The sequence below is a fragment of the Cryptomeria japonica genome, chromosome 6, assembly GCF_030272615.1.
Source record: "Cryptomeria japonica chromosome 6, Sugi_1.0, whole genome shotgun sequence".
In the NCBI taxonomy this organism is placed as follows: domain Eukaryota; kingdom Viridiplantae; phylum Streptophyta; class Pinopsida; order Cupressales; family Cupressaceae; genus Cryptomeria; species Cryptomeria japonica.
The window spans coordinates 148,198,492-148,217,618 of record NC_081410.1 but is presented as its reverse complement, the minus strand read 5'-3'; the positions used below and the strand labels follow the sequence as shown (position 1 = coordinate 148,217,618).

General features: G+C 36.7%; 1 protein-coding gene across 5 annotated transcripts in view; it reads left to right on the top strand.

Annotated features, from left to right (window-relative positions):
- Positions 1-1,787: 1,787 nt before the first annotated feature.
- Positions 1,788-19,127, top strand: part of LOC131064993 (uncharacterized) — a 174,023-nt gene continuing 156,683 nt past the window's right edge. For 2 of the 5 annotated variants that reach the window (XR_009111360.2, XM_057999349.2), the window contains exons 1-8: positions 3,968-4,072; positions 4,155-4,256; positions 4,349-4,415; positions 4,824-4,922; positions 5,097-5,245; positions 5,812-5,850; positions 5,957-6,049; positions 6,196-6,294. Coding sequence is in view for 4 of the 5 variants with exons in the window: in XM_057999349.2 (XP_057855332.2) it covers positions 3,983-4,072; positions 4,155-4,256; positions 4,349-4,415; positions 4,824-4,922; positions 5,097-5,245; positions 5,812-5,850; positions 5,957-6,049; positions 6,196-6,294 (738 nt within the window). In the remaining variant the exon portion in view is untranslated. Of the gene's footprint in view, positions 2,113-2,238; positions 2,295-3,051; positions 3,151-3,433; positions 3,468-3,924; positions 4,073-4,154; positions 4,257-4,348; positions 4,416-4,823; positions 4,923-5,096; positions 5,246-5,811; positions 5,851-5,956; positions 6,050-6,195; positions 6,295-19,127 lie in introns of those variants that run through there. The other 3 variants (XM_057999350.2, XM_057999353.2, XM_057999351.2) reach the window with 3 other exon arrangements.

Here is a 19,127-nt window from a genome sequence, read left to right as displayed (position 1 = left end):
AAGTGGAAAGTGAGAAGGGGGAGGAGGATCTGGAGGCCATAGAGGGCCCAAATTCCTCCAATTTAGGCACTAATGTCCCTAACTCGGAGACCATCAAGGAGGATATCAAGAACACCTCCCCTCATTCTAACACTTCCTTGCCCCACACCTCTGAGGGGGATGGTAGACACTCTGACGATGGGAAGACTGTTGTTGATGAAGGGGAGAAGGAAGAGGCGGTGCAGCGTTCGGGTTGCACTGCTATCTCTGAAGATCTAAATGGTGTTAAGAAAAAGCTGGAGCACCTGGAGTCATATGTCAACAAGATTGGGAAATTCACTATCAAAGTGATGCACTCGTTAACTACCTCTTTGTGCTTGCTCCACCAGGATAAGGCTGATCCGGAAGGCCTAGGAAGCGACACCACCAAGGAATTGTTCCAGTTCCTGGCTGATGACTGGACAAGGCTCATGCTCTCTAAGCACACGGGTGCTGATAATTAGGTTGTATGGTTGGTTTCCTTCCTTTTTGCTTTAGTTTTTTTATCATTGGAATATCTGTTTCCATGGTAATATTGCTACTTTAAATAGTTGTTATAGTATTGACATTATGATGGTTTACTGTTGGTTATGTTGCTTGTTGGATGAGATTGGTTTCAATCTCGGGTTATCCAATAGCGGCAGGCAGTTTTTGTTTTTGATTACTAGAGTAGGGATTGGCTGACTGTTGCATGTCTGTGGTGCGTGTGCTGGTAATGCTTTTTTCTGTTTCTGTCAGGTCAGCCCCCGATTTGGCTGCCTTATAATAAAAAACATAATTAAAATAATTAAAATAATACCTAGCAAAATATTTGTCCTTTTGGATTGTCCTTATAAAACTTGCGCCCTTACGTTTCTACTCATAACTATAATGGCAATACGAATGGTATTCATTTATCCTAAGATGGTAAACCTATGATCCATTAGAGAAACTAAATCATAACCATTTATCCTAAACCCCTTGCAAATCAATTTAGGCAAATCATAACCAAACAATTTAAGAGAGTGTGTGTGTGCTGCCTTATTTGCTTCAATCTTTGAATTGCTTGCTTGTAGTGTAATGATCTTCTTTATTTAGTTTCTTTTTCTCCACTTTGGATTGGACAATGGAAGACTAATTTATGGAACATTCCTAAAGCATAACAATTTTTTTTTATTTGGTCGATAAAAATGACATAAATTATAAGGATTTCCCTTAAATATGTTAACAATACATAAAATAATATATCTAGATACAAAATCAAAAAATAACCCTTATTGTAGAATAAAATAATATAATAATTTGAATAAATATGATTGATTTTCAATAATATATACACTACTAAAAAAGGATCCCCCACGCCTCCGCGCTCCCCAAAAAACAATTATAATAAAATAATAGCTTAAAATAAAAACTGCGTATTTCTATGCTGCAAACTATTGTTCCCTTATCATAAAATTCAAAGAGAATCTGAACGTTGTCGACTAGGGGAAGAGCACCACTAGTTGAGCATGTACTAATTGTTGTGAGGGTTGTTGATACTTTTTGTTCCAAAAATTGAACAAATAAAACCTATTGTTTGAAACATAAAATATCAATTTTTGTTAGGAAATGTACCAATAGTTATTAGGAAATGTACTAATATTGTAAAAAGTAACCAATCAGGTGATGCCATATCAGTTGCACAACTATTGGGGCCTCTTTTGCACACCTATTGGTCTCACTTTTTTTTTTGGGTTGTTTTATACACCTTGACCAAAAACATGCTGATGTGGCACCATACTTGATGACGTGGTGATGAAAACTTAGTTATAAGCAGGGGACTTGCCAAGTACGCTGCTGTAAAAAATTGGGAGTGATTTGAAATTTCCACGTAAGATTTTGAGAAGCGCGAAGTTAGGGTGCTCAACTTATGATACTCTTCCCCTATTTACTACTGTTTCATTTCCTCTCATTCATTTGATCTATCGTCCATATCAATTTAGTTTTTCAAATTCATTTACACCATACCTTGAAAGATCTGCTGTAAGGACGCCAATATGTTCGGACTTATTGTCTTTATTTTGGTAATCTGTGCCATCGCCTGGTGGATTTTCCGTTTTGCAGTTGCCGACGGTAACAATTTCACACAAAAATTCTTTTCAGCATATTCACCTTTTCATTTGTTTTCTTTTCTGCAATTCATATGAGGTCAAGGGTTCAATTCAATACTAAATGACTTCTGATTTTTAATGTTCTCAGCTGACTTTACTCTACTTGGGAAAGGACCGGCCAAACAGCACGAAATTGAAGATGAGGTACTGATAATTTAGAGCTCTCGGCTGTTCAATTTGTAATATTTCTGCAAATGTAGTGACTTTACTGTAAAAAAATTGTTCTATAAGTGAAATTTCCTGTCAAAGTCAAGGGGCCCGGATGTCCCATGGTGATATGTTTGGCTCATATAGAACCCACATCGTTCCTCACGGAGGCATTTATTGGTTGGGCCCGTTGCATACTCTGGGTGACATTAATGGGGTAGTAGTCATTTATGGTCAACTTAGCCCAAACTGACTATAGGAGGAGGTTTGATTGCTTTGCAAGATCTTGTGTGGAGATGTGCTGTCCACGTTAGATAGGGCGGTCTTTAGGCAAGCATTTATCCTCTATATTAGATTTAATGAATGGTTATATACGCTCTTGAGATTAGATGTAATCAATGGTTGTTATTTAACTTAGTTGTAATGCAATCTTTACTCCAAGAGAAAAGGATTCATGATTTTTTTTCGCTCTTTGCCAAATATTTTGTATTAGTTATAAAATGGTTTTTTGGATTATAGGGATGCCTTTTCATTAATTTCCTATATGTATTCCATTTCTTGTTGGTTTGCAGTGCCTGTGACAGTTGCTTCATATTTATCTTTGACTAGAGAAAGTTAAGTTTCTATATATATTTTTTTCATTTTCATTTTATTTTAATTTGTAAGACGCTTCTTCTGGTGTTTTGAATTCTGTATAGATGATTAATGTTTAATGACACTTAAAAGACATTGCCTTAAATCTATTACAACTTACAAGTAACTATAATATTTATTACATGTCATTTATTTTTCTTTGCCTGATAAATCTTGAGAAATGTTATGCATCACTTTGCTTGGCAAATCTTAGCTGATGGTATGGGTTGCCTTCTGTACCTCCCAGACATGCTTTGTATCTCATAATCATTATGTCATAACCTTCCTACATATCTGATAGAGTGATGGATCACCTTAATGCCACGAAGGGACTTTGAACTTGGGTCTTGCACTTACAAGTGTCTCTCATTGCCATTACACTATAACTTATTGAACAATTAATGGTTTTTGTAATTAATTTTATAGAATCCTCATAGATTGCATTCTTAGTTGTGCATGGAATTTTGAAAATTGACAGTACGTTTCTTCTTTATTATGTGTAGGTCGTGTGGATCACAGGAGCCAGCCAAGGAATTGGTAATCCATTGAGCAATTTACCCTCCCTTTGTTTCTTGTGTTATATCTTACATTTTAGAGTTAGGAGGTATGCTACTTAGAATCAAGTCATAAGAAGAAATATTTAATATAAAAACTGCTGTCCATACTATAAAGTTTGTTCTTAAACCTAAGATATTAATTTATGTAATATAATCAGCTATTGTGTTTGAAAGCTCATTTGTACAATATTAAATTGGGGAGTTGCAGTCTGAGGTTCTTATAAGTGCTCCACTTTGCTTTGTGAAAGGGGCTGCTTATGCGAAGAGTACCACTTAATAGTTGAAAAATGGTTAATTTTTGTATACTCCTCTTGTTATAGATTGGGAATTTCCTCCATCATTAGGTATTTTAAATCTATGTTTAATATTAAATCATTGAATTTGAGGTTGCCAACTGTAGTGTTTTTTTTTTGTGTTGTTGTGTTGGTTATAATCTTAGGTGTCCACAGACACCGACTTGTTAAATTCTAGTTTAGCTGCGCATCTTGGGTATGGATGCATGTTATATTGGGTTCTCTCTTAGAGAACTCTCTTCAACATTATTCAATTGGATTTGCCGGTGCAATCCAGATGTTTTGTGTGCAGGTTATCCAACTTATTTTAATTTTGTAGATTTGCATGTTGTAGATGTACTACACTAAATTTGGTTTTACAATCAACATGATAGGTGTGCAGGTGCTTCGACTTTTTGCTAGCTTTTCATGTTACAGATCTGGTGCATAACAGTCAATTCTCCTGTAGTAAAGTCGTTGCAGTGGATTCTTCCCTAGTAAAGTCTTATGACCATTAACCAATTTGGATTTGCAATTGCAATCCGTACCTTAGCTGTGGTGTTGCCCAACTGATAATGTTAGTGTGTAGTCTGTGCCTGTGGATGCAGATATGCTACAACAATATCAGAGAGAAATACAAATACATACTTCCTTTGGTAACAAATAATATCTCAAAGCTACTATAGGCATGAGGATATGCTATGATGTATGCTAGGGAATCTTTTTACTAAAACCATTGATCTTAGACATTACTTATGTTGTACGACTGAACAAGAATTAAATCATCAGATCTGACATATCCAGTTGGTTTTAGTAGGTGATAAATAAATAAACTAATTAACCCATTCATATATGCGATGTATTGATGATGTTAACACTTAAAAAGACTGTCATAAGGCAGTTATAATATAGAGAATCGCTTTACTTGTGAACTATGTTGAGGAAGAAAATGTAATATATGCATATAAATTCTTATTGAGATTGTTTTATAGATCCTTCCATTCAAGTAATTGTAAGTTGGATCGAATATCTCAACAAACACTTTGCTCTTATGGATATATTAGGAGAGGCTCTTGCAAAGGAGTTTGCTCGTTTGGGAGCCAAGCTTATTCTATCAGCACGGCGGGAAGCAGAATTAGAGCGTGTAAAAGCAGGACTATCTGGTAAATTGACTAAAATAATACAATCAAAACTTGGCAAACTTCTGTGGCATTGACATAACTTTACCTGTTGTTAGGACTGTTCCAGATTTATCATGGGAATGGGCAACACAGACCTGTGAAGTTGGGTCTATGCAGATGTTAAAACTCCTTTTTTCCTTCAAAATTCATTTGCAGGGAAAAATGCACCCAATGGAGTGATGATACTACCCATGGACCTGGCAGCGGGTGAATATGCAATTGAGCAAGCTGTTCAGAGAGCAGAATCTTTTTTCGGTGGTTCTGGTGTTTACTATATGGTCCATAATGCAGCCCATGAACGCCCTGTATGTAGAAGACTCTTCAGTGAAACTGTGAAATTAAATCCAATTCCAGTACTCCAAGAATCTATACCGTGTAGGATTTTTTTAGTACCAATGTTTCGGGTCATGTTTTGTGGTCCATCATCAGGATAGTAGAGAGCTAGAGGTCTAGAATCCAGACACTATCCTATCTACTCCTCTAGCTCTTACTATCCCAATGATGGATCATGGAGTGTGACCTGAAACGTTGATGCTAAACTTACACCCAGAAACTATCCTATTATTCTGGACATGAAAATTTAATGTCTTCAATCTAGACTATATATAGTCACTATATGATTTATTCTTAAATTTTGAAGAAGAGACACATTCTTCACATGTTTTGTTGTTGTGCTTATGCTTATCAATTGTTTGCATGTATTTTAAACAAAAATTATATGAACTCAAATTGTTTGATGATAAACAATTGAAAAATCTACAAGTAAACAGATATATCCATAAACACTCTGAAAAGAAAATATTTTATTTATTCTTGACAAGGTATATACTCTTCTTTTGATGTATATGTTTCCTGATCTTTATGGTTGCAGAAAACTTCAATCTTAGAGACATCAGAAGAATCTCTTAAGGTTTATTGAAATTCTTGCTAAATCATATCTTCTCTACACAAACCTGTATTAATATATTAGTAGGTGTATAAGTTCGTTATAATAACTATATTGTTCATTTTTCCAGGCTACCTTTGATGTCAATGTGCTGGGAACCATAACACTAACACGACAGCTTGCCCCTTTCATGCTAAAGAGGGGTAGAGGCCATTTTGTTGTGGTATTTCTGGAGATTTGATTTCTTTGAATCTGTTGCAGATAGAGTAATGCAATGAGATGTGCAAACTATTTTACTAATTCCTAGACATCATGCTTTTGCCATCAAATGTTATGGTTTCTTAATCTTATTTCAACATCATCTTGCAGATGAGTAGTGCTGCTGGCAAGACGCCTGCACCTGGTCAGGCTGTCTATGCAGCTTCCAAACATGCTGTGAATGGTTATTTTCATACCTTGCGTTCTGAGGTACATCCATGATGCACACTTATAAGTTATAACATATATACTAGAAAAGTTCAGTAAGAAAAGGCAATTTGCTCATGTGGTCGGTTTTTGCTTTCTTTTCTTTCTAAGATAAAAGAGCAAATCATGTTTGTAAGGAAGGAAAAATATAACCAAATTTTTGAGGCTCTCAAGGTGTGACACCAAAATCTTTGAAAAAACCTAGTCTAGAAAGTAGATTGCTAGAACTAAAGCTCACAAAGCAAACTGTCATAAACTAAATTAGTAAATAAACTGTGGCTTATCAATAAAATCAGCCACATACCCCATACAAACCAAGATACCATATATACTGCGAGAGCACCCTTCAACAACTCTAATTATCAAAATAAAAAAATCATTGAAGGAATGTTTTAGAGTGTCTTACAATGGCCAGATGCCTAAAAATGCTTCAGACCAATCATGCACAGTAAACATTGAGGACAATGTTGTGACATAATCACACATCGCCCCATTGCAAATGGGGGCTCCCTTGTTTTCACTTTTTAGGGTAGTGTTTTGGCATTTTGGGTTTTGTCTTGACTCTCTCGCCTTTGCAAACGAGTCAAGTTTTTTGAAATTTGGAGGAGTCATCAAATTAATAAGGAGAAAGAATGATCAAAAGAGCGTTTTGATGCTTCGGATGTGCTTAGACAGGTCGAAGGAGTAAAACCGCAATTTTCCAGGATCCTGACTGTTGATGATTTATAGCTTCAGTCGGATAAAATTAAATGTTAAATTGACCTTAAGGTCTTCAACATTTAATTATATATATCATTAACGTGGAACAAACAATTGTTTAGTATAAACAAAGAGCCACGATCAAGTAATGTCTTGATCGGTCATGACCGATCAAGGCATTGCTTGACCGTGCCTCATTTGTTACATACTTATATTGAGTGGCATTCGTGAGATAGGATATATAGAAATATAATAAATGCTCCTCTCACCTACCATGAAAAAGAAGATAGTCAGATTTATATTTTAATCAGTAATACATAGAACAAGATAGATGTTAATTCTGATCCATAAATTTAACATGGTATCAGAGCCAGGTTTCCTTCTATAAAGCCTAACCGCCTGAAGGAAGATCCGATTAAGATCAGATTGATATCTCCTTGAAAGTTTGTATATTAAAATGACGAATGGAATCAGATTCGAAGACAGACTTGAAGGTGTCTCAAACTTAAACTGCAAGCGTCCCTTGCTGAAGTCAGAAATTCAGACGCATGTTCAAAAAAATATGTTCTCTAGAAGAAACTCAAGATACCTTGTGATTGAGAGGGAGCTTACTAATAAAGATTGAGCACTTTTGAGGTAAAAATTGTAAATATTGATTATTATTATTAATACTAATAATTATTTTATGGGCCTTGTGTAAATCATAAGGAAGTGACGACTTCCAAATTATTTCCACTTGTATTTTTGAGATTATTGGAAGGTGACGATCTTACAATAACTCAAGATTGTGGATAGAATCATCGACTAAGGCAATCCACGTAAGAGCTTGTGGATAGAATCGCCGACTGAGGCAATCCACGTGAGAGCTCATGGATAGAATTGCCAACTGAGGCAATCCACGTAAGAGCTCATGGATAGAATCGCCGACTGAGGCAATCCACGTGAGAGCTCATGGATAGAATCGCCGATTGAGGCAATCCACACAAGAGCTCATGGATAGAATCGCCGACTGAGGCAATCCACACAAGAGCTTGTGGATAGAATCGCCGACTGAGGCAATCCACACAAGAGCTTATGGATAGAATCGCCGACAGAGGCAATCCACTCAAGAGTTTGTGAATAGAATCGCCGATAGAGGCAATTCACATCTTGAAACTATGGTCCCAAGATAAGCATCATACGATTTATAAATATTGCTCCCAATACCTTTTATCCTCCCTAGCTAAGAGGGAGTGTTGATGATTTATAGCTTCAGTCAGATAAAATTAAATGTTAAATTGGCCTTAAGGCCTTTAACATTTAATAATATATATCATTAACGTGGAACAAACAATTGTTTAGTATAAACAAAGAGCCACGATCAAGTGATGTCTTCATCGGTCATGACCGATCAAGGCATTGCTTGACCGTGCCTCATTTGTTACATACTTATATTGAGTGGCATTCGTGAGATAGGATATATAGAAATATAATAAATGCTCCTCTCACCTGCCATGCAAAAGAAGATAGTCAGATTTATATTTTAATCAGTAATACATAGAACAAGATAGATGTTAATTTTGATCCATAAATTTAACACTGACAACTTCCTATTTTTAGGAAAATTGCTTTTTCCACTTTTTTGCTTTTTCGGAAATTTTTATTTTTTGGCATTTTGGGGCCAATCTGGTAACTTGCTTTTTTCTTCTTCTTTTTCTAAAATAGAAAGTTGCTTTTTGCTTTTTTTGGGATCATGGGTATTTTTTGAGTCAAAAGAAGTGTCAGGCCAAGAGAGTTCATTGCCAGGAATTTTAATGGAAAATGACAAGAAAAATGGCTAAGTATGGAGTGTCGACCAAGAATCCTCAGTTCCTGGCAAAGCTCGCCCTGGACATGGAAGAAATTCCTGATTCCAGGCAAAGTCCGCCTTGGACATTGAAGAAATTCCTGTTTCCAAGTGAAGTTCGCCTTACAACATGAGGAAATTCCCGACTCCAAGCAAAATCCGCCCTAGACATGGAAGAAATTCCTGTTTCCAAGTGAAGTTCGACTTGCAACATGAGGAAATTCCTGTTTCCATGCAAAGTCCACCCTCCTGAGGTGAAAATTCCTTGATTGCACATGAAGTCCACCTAGGAATGATGGGAAATTCCTTGATTGCATGTGAAGTTCATCGAGGAATGATGGAAAATCCCTTGATTGCACATGAAGTCCACCTAGGAATGAAGGAATTCCTTGTTTGCACACCAAGTCCGCCCCTAGCATCATGGAGAATCCAAAAACAAGTAGCAAGTCCACCCTAGCATTCAAGGAAATTCCTCAAGCCAGAAGCAAGTCCGCCCAAGATGAGGATGAGGAAAATTTGGCTATGTGTTGATGGATTGAATTGAAAAAAGTTCAAAGTCAGGATAAAGTTGGCAGTAAAAGGAAGCTTCTAGAAGAAAGCAAGAGATCGCCATTGAGGTCATGAAAGCAAAAAGAGAGGGAAGGTTCGATTTGGTGTTCAAAACAAGACCGGATTCGTTTCCAATAAAATACAAAAACAAAAAAAATAAAACAAAGCAAAGGTTCAACCTCTCTATAAACATGAGCATTAGCACTTCATTCACTCACAAGTTGCTTCTCATGGTTGAAAGTTGAAGCTTAGGAAATAATCTCTTTCAAACTTCAAGGCAAATTTCGAAGTAAATTGCAGGTGCAAGGCAATCCTTAGAAGAACTCAGGCTAATTTCTACATTTGGAGACGAAGTTGAAAGCAATGTCTTAAAGTAATTTAAAGAAATTTCATCAAAATTCTCAGGTTTACAAAGGATCGAAGGCAGATTTTCAGAATTTCAATTTCTTTTAGTCTGAATTTTTAATTTTCCAGACTTGCACGAGAACTTTCATTTCAGATTCTTCGAATTTTTCCAAAGATCATATTGCTTTTTACGCTTTATGCAGTTTTGGAGGCATAAAAGTTTCATAATCAGACTTAATTTCAAGTTTCCAAATTTCACTAAGTCTGATTTTTAGTTGCAATTTCTAGAATTTCATAAGTTAAATCAGATTTATCCTTCAAAATTCCTTCAAGCAAGCATCAAACCCCTTATTCTTTTTCTAACTTTTTCCATGTTTTTAGGTGGTAGATGTCAACTCAAGGATGTATTTCCAGAAAGGTGCAGATGAAGTTCAATAACAAGGGACCACGATTGGAGTCCAAGATTGTGATAAAGTGGAAGAAAGTCGGAGATACCGACCTTGGCCATGTGGACCTTGATGACTTTAAGAAAAGAATGTATGGGCTTGATGATTGCTTTTCTTCACCATTGGCACGCAAAATGATGAGAAATGGAATTGTTCAAGTAGTTGGATTTCCCCCAGCTATGCAGTGTAACAAGTTGATAGTAGAATGTGCCAAACATTACAACATCCAGGAGAGACAAGTTGTGGCACTTGATGGCAGAGTGCTGGCCTACCTTGGAGAGATGGCCATCAAAGAAGCATTCGGCATTCTAGATTACCATTCCACCATATACAACAAGACCAAGGAGGTGTTGAAATAATAGCTAGTTCGGATCAAATATAAGTATTACTTGTATTGGGCTTGACCCAAACGCATTATGCATCTTATAACCATTAAAGATGTTGATATGTGTATGTAACTTGCAAATATAAAAATCGGGCGTGACCCATAATGTAACTTGTGGGTGACTCATTGGACTATCGGCCTTGGTCACATTAATGTGCAAAATTAAATTTAACTTGTAATTGCTATAGGGCCGGCCCTATAATAGTCAATGTAACTTGTAGTTTGGTCTGACCCTAATTGGGCAATGTAACTTGTGGTCCTATATTGAATGTAACTTGTAACTTGTGAATAGGGCAAGCCCTATCTTATGTATCTTGTAATTTTAACCCTATGTTTTGGTGCCAAGTTTAAAGGACCGACCTAGAGTGAATTGGGAGGCTGAGTCACATATATATACAAAGGCTTAGTAATTGTATCTACACACACTTAGCGAATACACTCTTCATTCAGCAGCAGTGATCAGTGAATTATATTCCTATCAGCAGCAACCTTTTCCTAAGGTCAGTGAACATCATTCCAAGGTCAGCGAACATCATTCCAAGGTCAGCGAAGATATACTTAAGGACAACGAAGATACTGTCAAGAACAACGAAGTCATCCCTAATGACAGGGACTTCATTCTAGGGTCAGCGAACTTGAAAGACAACGAATATTCTCCTTGATCTGCAAGTTGTGTTCTAGATAAGTTCTTATTGTGTTATGCTACTGTGCTTACTCTGCTGTTCTGAATACTTCAAGTGTTGAAGTACAGTTGTAAAGTCTCATACTGATTTGTCTAATAAAGAATTGGATTTAGTTGTTGGGTTTTTCATCTCCAAGAGGGAGGTTTTCCCAGGGTATTTTGGTGTTCTTTGTGTTCAATGATTTGATTCTCTGATTTTGCTATCTATATTTATTAGTCTGATCCTAAAATTAACATGGTATTAGAGCCAAGTTTCTTCTATAAGGCCTAACAGCTTGAAGGAAGATCCTGTACTTCTTGTGCAGATTAGGGCTGAAGAAGTCTACGGTAAATCAAAATGTTCAACAAGAATATCTACTTGACAAATTGAAGGCATTGATGGGACGATAGCAAGAATAAGACTTCAGGTGTTCTCATTCCTCTATTCTCAATTGTAGGGTCCACTTGGTTTGGAGATTTGCATCTGATTGCCTTATTGTTATTGGTGTCTTTCTCTTGCTTGTTAACTACTTCATCTGAGGGTGCTTTCATATGTCAGTTTGTGCATTTGTTTTTCAGATCTTAGTATTCCTTTTATTTCTTTAAGGATTGCATAACTATCTTCCCAGGGTTTGTAACAATCACCCTAGTTTGAGCTTTGTTCTTGTGTTAAGAATTTGTTCTAATCCAGTTTGAATTATTGAAGTTAGTATTTGGTTATGCCCTACTCTCTATTTTGAGTATGTTTATCTCTTAACCTATTTGATGTGGTTTGCTATGAATATGTAATGATCCGAATTGATGCATTGATCTAAATTCATCCTTGGTACTTAAGATTTCAGCATGCGTATTCAGATATAAAACTAGGAGTATTATGATGGATATAACAAGAAGCTCAAATAGGAAGATTGAAAGCTGAATAAAATTATAGGAGATTCAGAAACATGGAACCTTAGTTGAAAACATATAGTGTCCTCTAATCATTGGTAGGCATATAAAGGTAAGATGTTTTAGTCATCCTATTTAGTATCTATGCCCAATGATGTCCTTCCTATCTTCTTCTGATGATACTTGCTACATAGTTCAGATGCATCATATTCTACCTAAATCTTGAAATGCTTAATAGTCTTGCTGGTGTGTTTCCTAACATCATACGGACTGTAGTCTTTGTTCTATAATAAGGTTGGCATGGAGGACTGGGACTGTGTAACACTTGGTTCTCTTAAGCTCTTCATAAAAGGCTCTCATGTTCCTTGTTATACATTTATTATAACCTTGCTCTACTCTTCTTGTGTAGAGGATTGCCTTTAGCTCTAATGCATTTTCTGTCATGGCTTTCACTATCCTCACATAATATTCATTGTGATATTATCTCTTCAATTGAGCATACCACCTATTACATTTTTGAAGTAAGTATTCTCTTGATGATGAAACCTAAGATGAATGAGATATCTAACTTATTGAAGTTGTCTTTTGATCATACGATTGTGCTCAACTACAATGTGTATCATTTTGAGTGGTTGATACTTATATCTGATTTTTCGCATTGGCTGGAAAGACAATTTGGCTTATATACCTTGCTTATGAATTTTTGTAAAATGTTAAGGTTTTCTAGAAGTCATACGCTTGCCTTAGTTTTTTGATATGATCAGGCACAACTAACTCTCTGTTATTCAACTATGGAAAACAATTTTACATTTAAAGAATGTTGTGTAGCTTTACACTATGATTGAAGTTGATCATAGACTGGCAATATCCTTTTGAGCAATCTTGGCATATGTTGTCAATGGTGGAAGTCTAGTCAATAAAGAGATAAGTTATTTTACACGTTAATTCATTCTATTGGGATATTTAATCATGTTGATGCTTCTCTTCAAGATATTCTTTAATTACCATGCCTTCAAGCTTAAGAGGGAGCTTGGTTTCTTCACTTGAAGGTATGCCATGATCATAATGATTGTGCTATGGGTCCATTTCGTAAGGAATAGATTGACATTTCTCATATTTGATTTATGGTAACTTATGTTGGCTGCCTTCCTTGATTGATTCTTATATTATGCAATCTTCATGAGACTTGGTTACCACAATTTTACATTAAGAATCAAGAGGGAGTTCCATATGGAAGTTTTTTGAGAAAATATGAAGCTAGATGTGTAGCTCATAGTTAGAAGGAAACATTTGCTAGATATACTAATATTAGAACCATTATAGCTAATGTTGCAGGCTGGAAGTTAGATATAAAGACTGTTTCTTAATGTTGTCTATATTGAATAACTAGAAGGTTATGAGAATCAAGATAGAGAATCTCATGTGTGCAAATTAAAGAAAAACTCTTTACGGCCTCAAACAAGTTTCTTGAGCTTGGTATGAGAAGATTGACAAGTATTTGATTAGTTTAGGATCTTGCAAGAATGATGTTAATTCTAACCTTTACTTTAAAAGTATTCAATAGTGAACTGCTAATTTTGTTTCTTATATATATGTGGATGATTTATTTCTAACTGTTGGAGATAGTCTCATCATTAGATGTAAGAAAGAATTAGCCACAGAATTTGGAATGAAGGATCTAGGCCTAATGCATTACTGTCTAGGACTAGAAGTATGGCAAAGATCTTATCCATCGGAGTACAGGTAGTTGATTGAATCCTCAATGCATCTAGTTAACACTAGACATAATATTTGTTATGCAGTGAGTGCCCCTCAGGCAGTTCATGAACAAACCTAAGCTTGTTCATCTTGTTGCAACCAAGGATATCCTGAGAAATTTGTGAGAAATAGTTGGCTATGGGCTGAAATATCCAATCAACACTGTCATTTCCTTGGAAGACTACTTTGATTCTGATTGGGAAGAATGTATTACTGACAGGAAGGACACTTTAGGAATCTTTTTCAGGTTGGGTTCAGACGTGACCTCTTGTGCCAGCAGGTATCAATCCTCAATTGCATTGAGTGCAACGAAAGCTGAGTACATTGCATCAAGTGTGAAGCAATGTGGCTTCACAAAGCTTCTTGCTAGGTTGTTTGGGAAACCTTGGGAACCCACAGTCATTAAATGTGACAATCAGAATTGTATTAAGATGTTTGTTAATCCTGGGTTTTATGACAGGTCAAAACATGTGGAATCTCATTATCACTACATTTGTGATATGATTCAGAAAAGTGCAATTCAGCTGAAATATGTCAACACTATTGCAGTTGTTCTCACCAAGCCTCTTGCTTGAGTGAAGTTTGTGTACTTCAGAGAGAGACTTGGAGTTGTGGAGAACACAACTTTGGCTGAGAGGGAGTCTCAGTCCTAGTGATGCATTAAGTTGCATCTTCCACCCTCTATGGGCAATGCAAGGTGGAGTCACCCTCTGTGGGCAATGCAAGGTGACATTAGATCCTTCTTTGGGAGAAGGTTGAGGTGAAAGACCTCCTCCACCCTTTGAGGGCAATGCAAGGTGGAACCACCCTCTGCGGAAAGCAAGGTGGTAGTTTATTCTTCTCAATAAAGAAGTCTTGAGGTGTAAGACCTCTTCTCACCCTCTGCGGGCAATGCAAGGTGGATCCATTCTCTGCGGGCAATGCAAGATGGATATCATGAAAGAAGTTCATGATGTGTATTTATATATTTTTATGTATTCATTTCTTGCAGGTGTGCATAATAACGTTTTTTTGGATCCATCCTTTGTGGGCAATGCAAGATGGATATCATGGAAAGGTCCATGATGATTTGTTATTTGACTAGAATCCTCCCTAGCTAAGAGGGAGTGTTGAAATAATAGCTAGTTTGGATCAAATATAAGTATTACTTGTATTGGGCTGGACCCAAACGCATTATGTAACTTATAACCATTAAAGATGTTGATATGTGTATGTAACTTGCAAATATGAAAATTGGGCGTGACCCATAATGTAACTTGTGGGTGACTAATTGGCCTGTAATAGTCAATGTAACTTGTAATTTGGTCTGACCCTAATTGGGTGATGTAACTTGTGGTCCTATATTGAATGTAACTTGTAACTTGTGAATAGGGCAGGCCCTATCTTATGTATCTTGTAATTTTAACCCTATGTTTTGGTGCCAAGTTGAAAGGGCCGACCTAGAGTGAATTGGGAGGCTGAGTCACATATATATACAAAGGCTTAGTCATTGTATCTACACACACTTAGCGAATACACTCTTCATTCAGCAGCAGTGATCAGCAAATTATATTCCTATCAGCAGCAACCTTCTCCTAAGGTCAGCGAACATCATTCCAAGGTCAGCGAAGATATACTTAAGGACAACAAAGATATTGTCAAGAACAGCGAAGTCATCCCTAATGACAGGGACTTCATTCTAGGGTCAGCGAACTTGAAAGACAACGAATATTCTCCTTGATCTGCAAGTTGTGTTCCAGATAAGTTCTTATTGTGTTATGCTACTGTGCTTACCCTGCTGTTCTGAATACTTCAAGTGTTGAAGTACAGTTGTAAAGTCTCATTCTGATTTGTCTAATAAAGATCTGGATTTAGTTGTTGGGTTTTTCGTCTCCAAGAGGGAGGTTTTCCCAGGGTATTTTGGTGTTCTTTATGTTCAATGATTTGATTCTTTGATTTTGCTATCTATATTTATCAGTTTGATCCTAAAATTAACAGGAGGAAGCCTTCAGAATTTTGAAGCAGAATCTGTCTTTGTGCTGAAGTAATCAACAAGCAATGGTTGCAAAGCCAAGGGCTCATTATACTAAAATGCCTAAGAAACTTTTCAGGACAAATTTCATAGAGGAGTATGGAGACCTCATCCTATTGCTAAATAGAGTCATGGGAAGTCCTCAAGCCTCCTCATTTGAGCCTTGGATGTTCTACTTCATTGAAGAGGTCACTTTCGGTGTCAAGATGATAAATCGGGCAAAAATAATCAGTGATAGCATTGATGAGCAGTTGAGAAACATGGAGCACACAAAGACTTTTTACATGAGTTCTTACATCATTTACATGCTAGCAAGATGTTACAAGTATAAGGTATTGATTTGCAAAGGCGTTGTGGGAAACAATGATGGTCAATTCAAAGCATATGATTGCTATCTGCAATTGCTTATACAGGAGAAATCCCATTTCAAAAGAGTCAATGATGCATTCCTAATGTACATCACCAGGATATTTCAAGGAGGCACTCATCAACGATTGACACAAGAGGCCAAAGATTTGATAAGCAGGTATGGATCTTGGTACATTCAATTCCCCAGATTCACATACCTAAGGGTCCAAGGATTTACAGGATGCCCATACAAACTTCCAAGATATCTTACAAATAAAAAGGTACTATTGGAGGTCATTAGACAGTTGGACACATGATAAAATCCAAAGAGGCAAGAAAAAGATTGGAATTTCTTTTCCCCTTTTCATTGGAAAGATGTTAGAATCATGTCCATCAGCACAAGCGGCTAATAAGGCCTATGTGGAAATGCAATGGTATCCATTCTCCTCCTACTGATCAAGGTCCAACTTTGACCCCCATCACCATATTAATGAGTATGGAATAAGGAGGAGAATGCGGTCAAGGATATCAGTAAGTATGATCAAAATAATTGAACTTTTCTCCATACCAGATCAGCTAGAGGATGATGGAAATTTCACCCAACCATGCTATGAAGAGAGAAAGATAAACCTCTCCCTGCAACAGATTGGTCTGGACTTGAGCTTTCAGATCTGGACACATTAATGAGGCCAGTCATGAAACCCACTAAGTGGTGGGTGGATCAACAAACTCACAAACTGAGGGAGAAGAATATTGCCTTCACCTATGATTTAATGGGAAGCATGGTTTCCTGTTCTTCTGATGAGAATGAAGTGACTCACAATGTTGAGAAGCCAGAAAGCGGAAATTCTAGGGGAAGGAAAGGTATAGTGGAGAGTTCACTAAGGCCAAGAAGAAAGAGGACTTCAAATGAGGAGATTATACACAAGAAGCAAAGAACAAATAATGCATCTTCCTTTACCAACACTTCTTTGGTTGAAGAAGTTGGCTCATCCACAAATAGGGACAAAGCTCCAGTTGGAGATGATCTACAAATTGAGATGGAAATTCCTCCTCCAATTCGTGAAGAACCAAATGAAGAACTAGTTTAGTAGCAAATTGTTCTTGATGGCCCTGATAATTGAATGACAGTAATGGATGAGGACTTGGAGAATATTGAAGTTGATATCTTGGAAAGAGATTTTCAAGAGGGAATGATTTCCGCACTCAGGGGAATTGAAGGAAGCGAGGGAAATCAAGTAAATAAAGAAGATGATGGCATTGAACAACCAACGATAACAGATTGGTTACTAGCAAGAATGAAAAAGAAAGCTATTGTAGAAGTCCAACCAGTGGATGATTCAACAGAGTTCTTAGCTAGATTGAACCGGTTTGTTTGAAAAGAAGAAGGCAAAGAAATATTTCTTAATCCATAAGGATGGCACATGATCTCGTTTAGTACAAGTGGCCATTCCAAAGGTTGACAAAATAAAAGAGGACATCACTCCTGAAGATTACGAGCTAATGATTGTGGACATAGGTCCTACTACAAAGGAACAAGAAGTCCACGAGTTGGATGATTCAGTCAAGGCCATCAAGGAAAGGTTAAGGAAAGAGGAAGAAAAGAAGAACAAACTCAAAGTAGAGAATGAACAATTGAAGGATTATATCCAACATTTGGTAAATCCTATTAGAAGAGAAGAGGTAGCAGTCTCTCCACCTGTGGCTCTCCCTCAAGAATAAATTGAGAGCTTTGAAGGAATGAAGATGGTAGCCCAAGAGACCAAGGAATGGATTACAAAAGTTGCAGATAAAGCCATCAAATTCATGGAAGGATTGGCATAGGTCTATGGTCGGATCTCTTCATTCATATATAGAATCCGAGCATAGCTGAGTTTTGGGAAGGTTTTCAAACTATTCAAGAAAAGACAATTCCATGTTTAAAGCTGCTAAAAGGAATCCCTGAACAAGACTTGGTAAATGGAAATGTAATTGATGCCGGAACATCATATGACTTCAGCACATGGTATCACGCCTTGGTGGCTAGAGGAGAAGTCTTGGAGAAGATGAAGATTGATGGTGCTTGAATAGAAGAAACAATCAAAGCTGTCCAAGACAAGTTCTTCATCATAGTCTTTGATGTACTTGATCTGAGCAGGAAATAGTCCGAGACAAGGACATGGATGTAGAGAACCTGAAAGCCAAAGTTCAGAGCAACTTCTTCACTTCTACAAATCCAATCCAAATGCGACATTTCAGCAAGGCATCCTCATTTCTATCCATTGAGGATGGTTTTCGGAAACTAGAAATAGATTGGATAACCACTTTTGCCACATGTGAAGATGAGATGGACCTGATGGAATGCAAGATTGACATTTTGCCAAGTGTCCCAATGGAAGAGCTCAACCCCATAATGACCAGTTTCATTGAATTTGCTGCCAAAGAAAAAGATAAGGGATGCCCACTTCTAGAAGAAAGCTGGATTTAATAGTTGTTTATTTCTCATTGGTCCGTTTTGGATAACTTTTGTAGCTTGCCTTAATTATTATTTAGTGTTTTAATCTTGGTTGTTGATCTTAGATCAATCTGGGCCGTTGCTTTGTAATGGGGGTGTCTATATAAACCACCCTCTTTTCATTTGTTAGGGAGAGATTTTAGAGAAATCGTTGTAGTGATACTTCTTAAGTAATAGACATAATTCATTGTTCGATATGTTGGTGAATCTTTGTCCACTTTTGCAAGTTAGCATGGTTTCTTGGCTCTCATTAGAATAGATTTAATTTCCAAATCGATAGATTGAATGAAGGATTTGATAAAACTGCTTAATGTGGAGTTGATGTGTTAATACTTTTTATAATTGGATGATTTTCAATTATTTTGCGAAGTTAGCCTAAACAAGTAAATGAAAGCTTAACTTCTATTACTATATTCATTGTTCAATA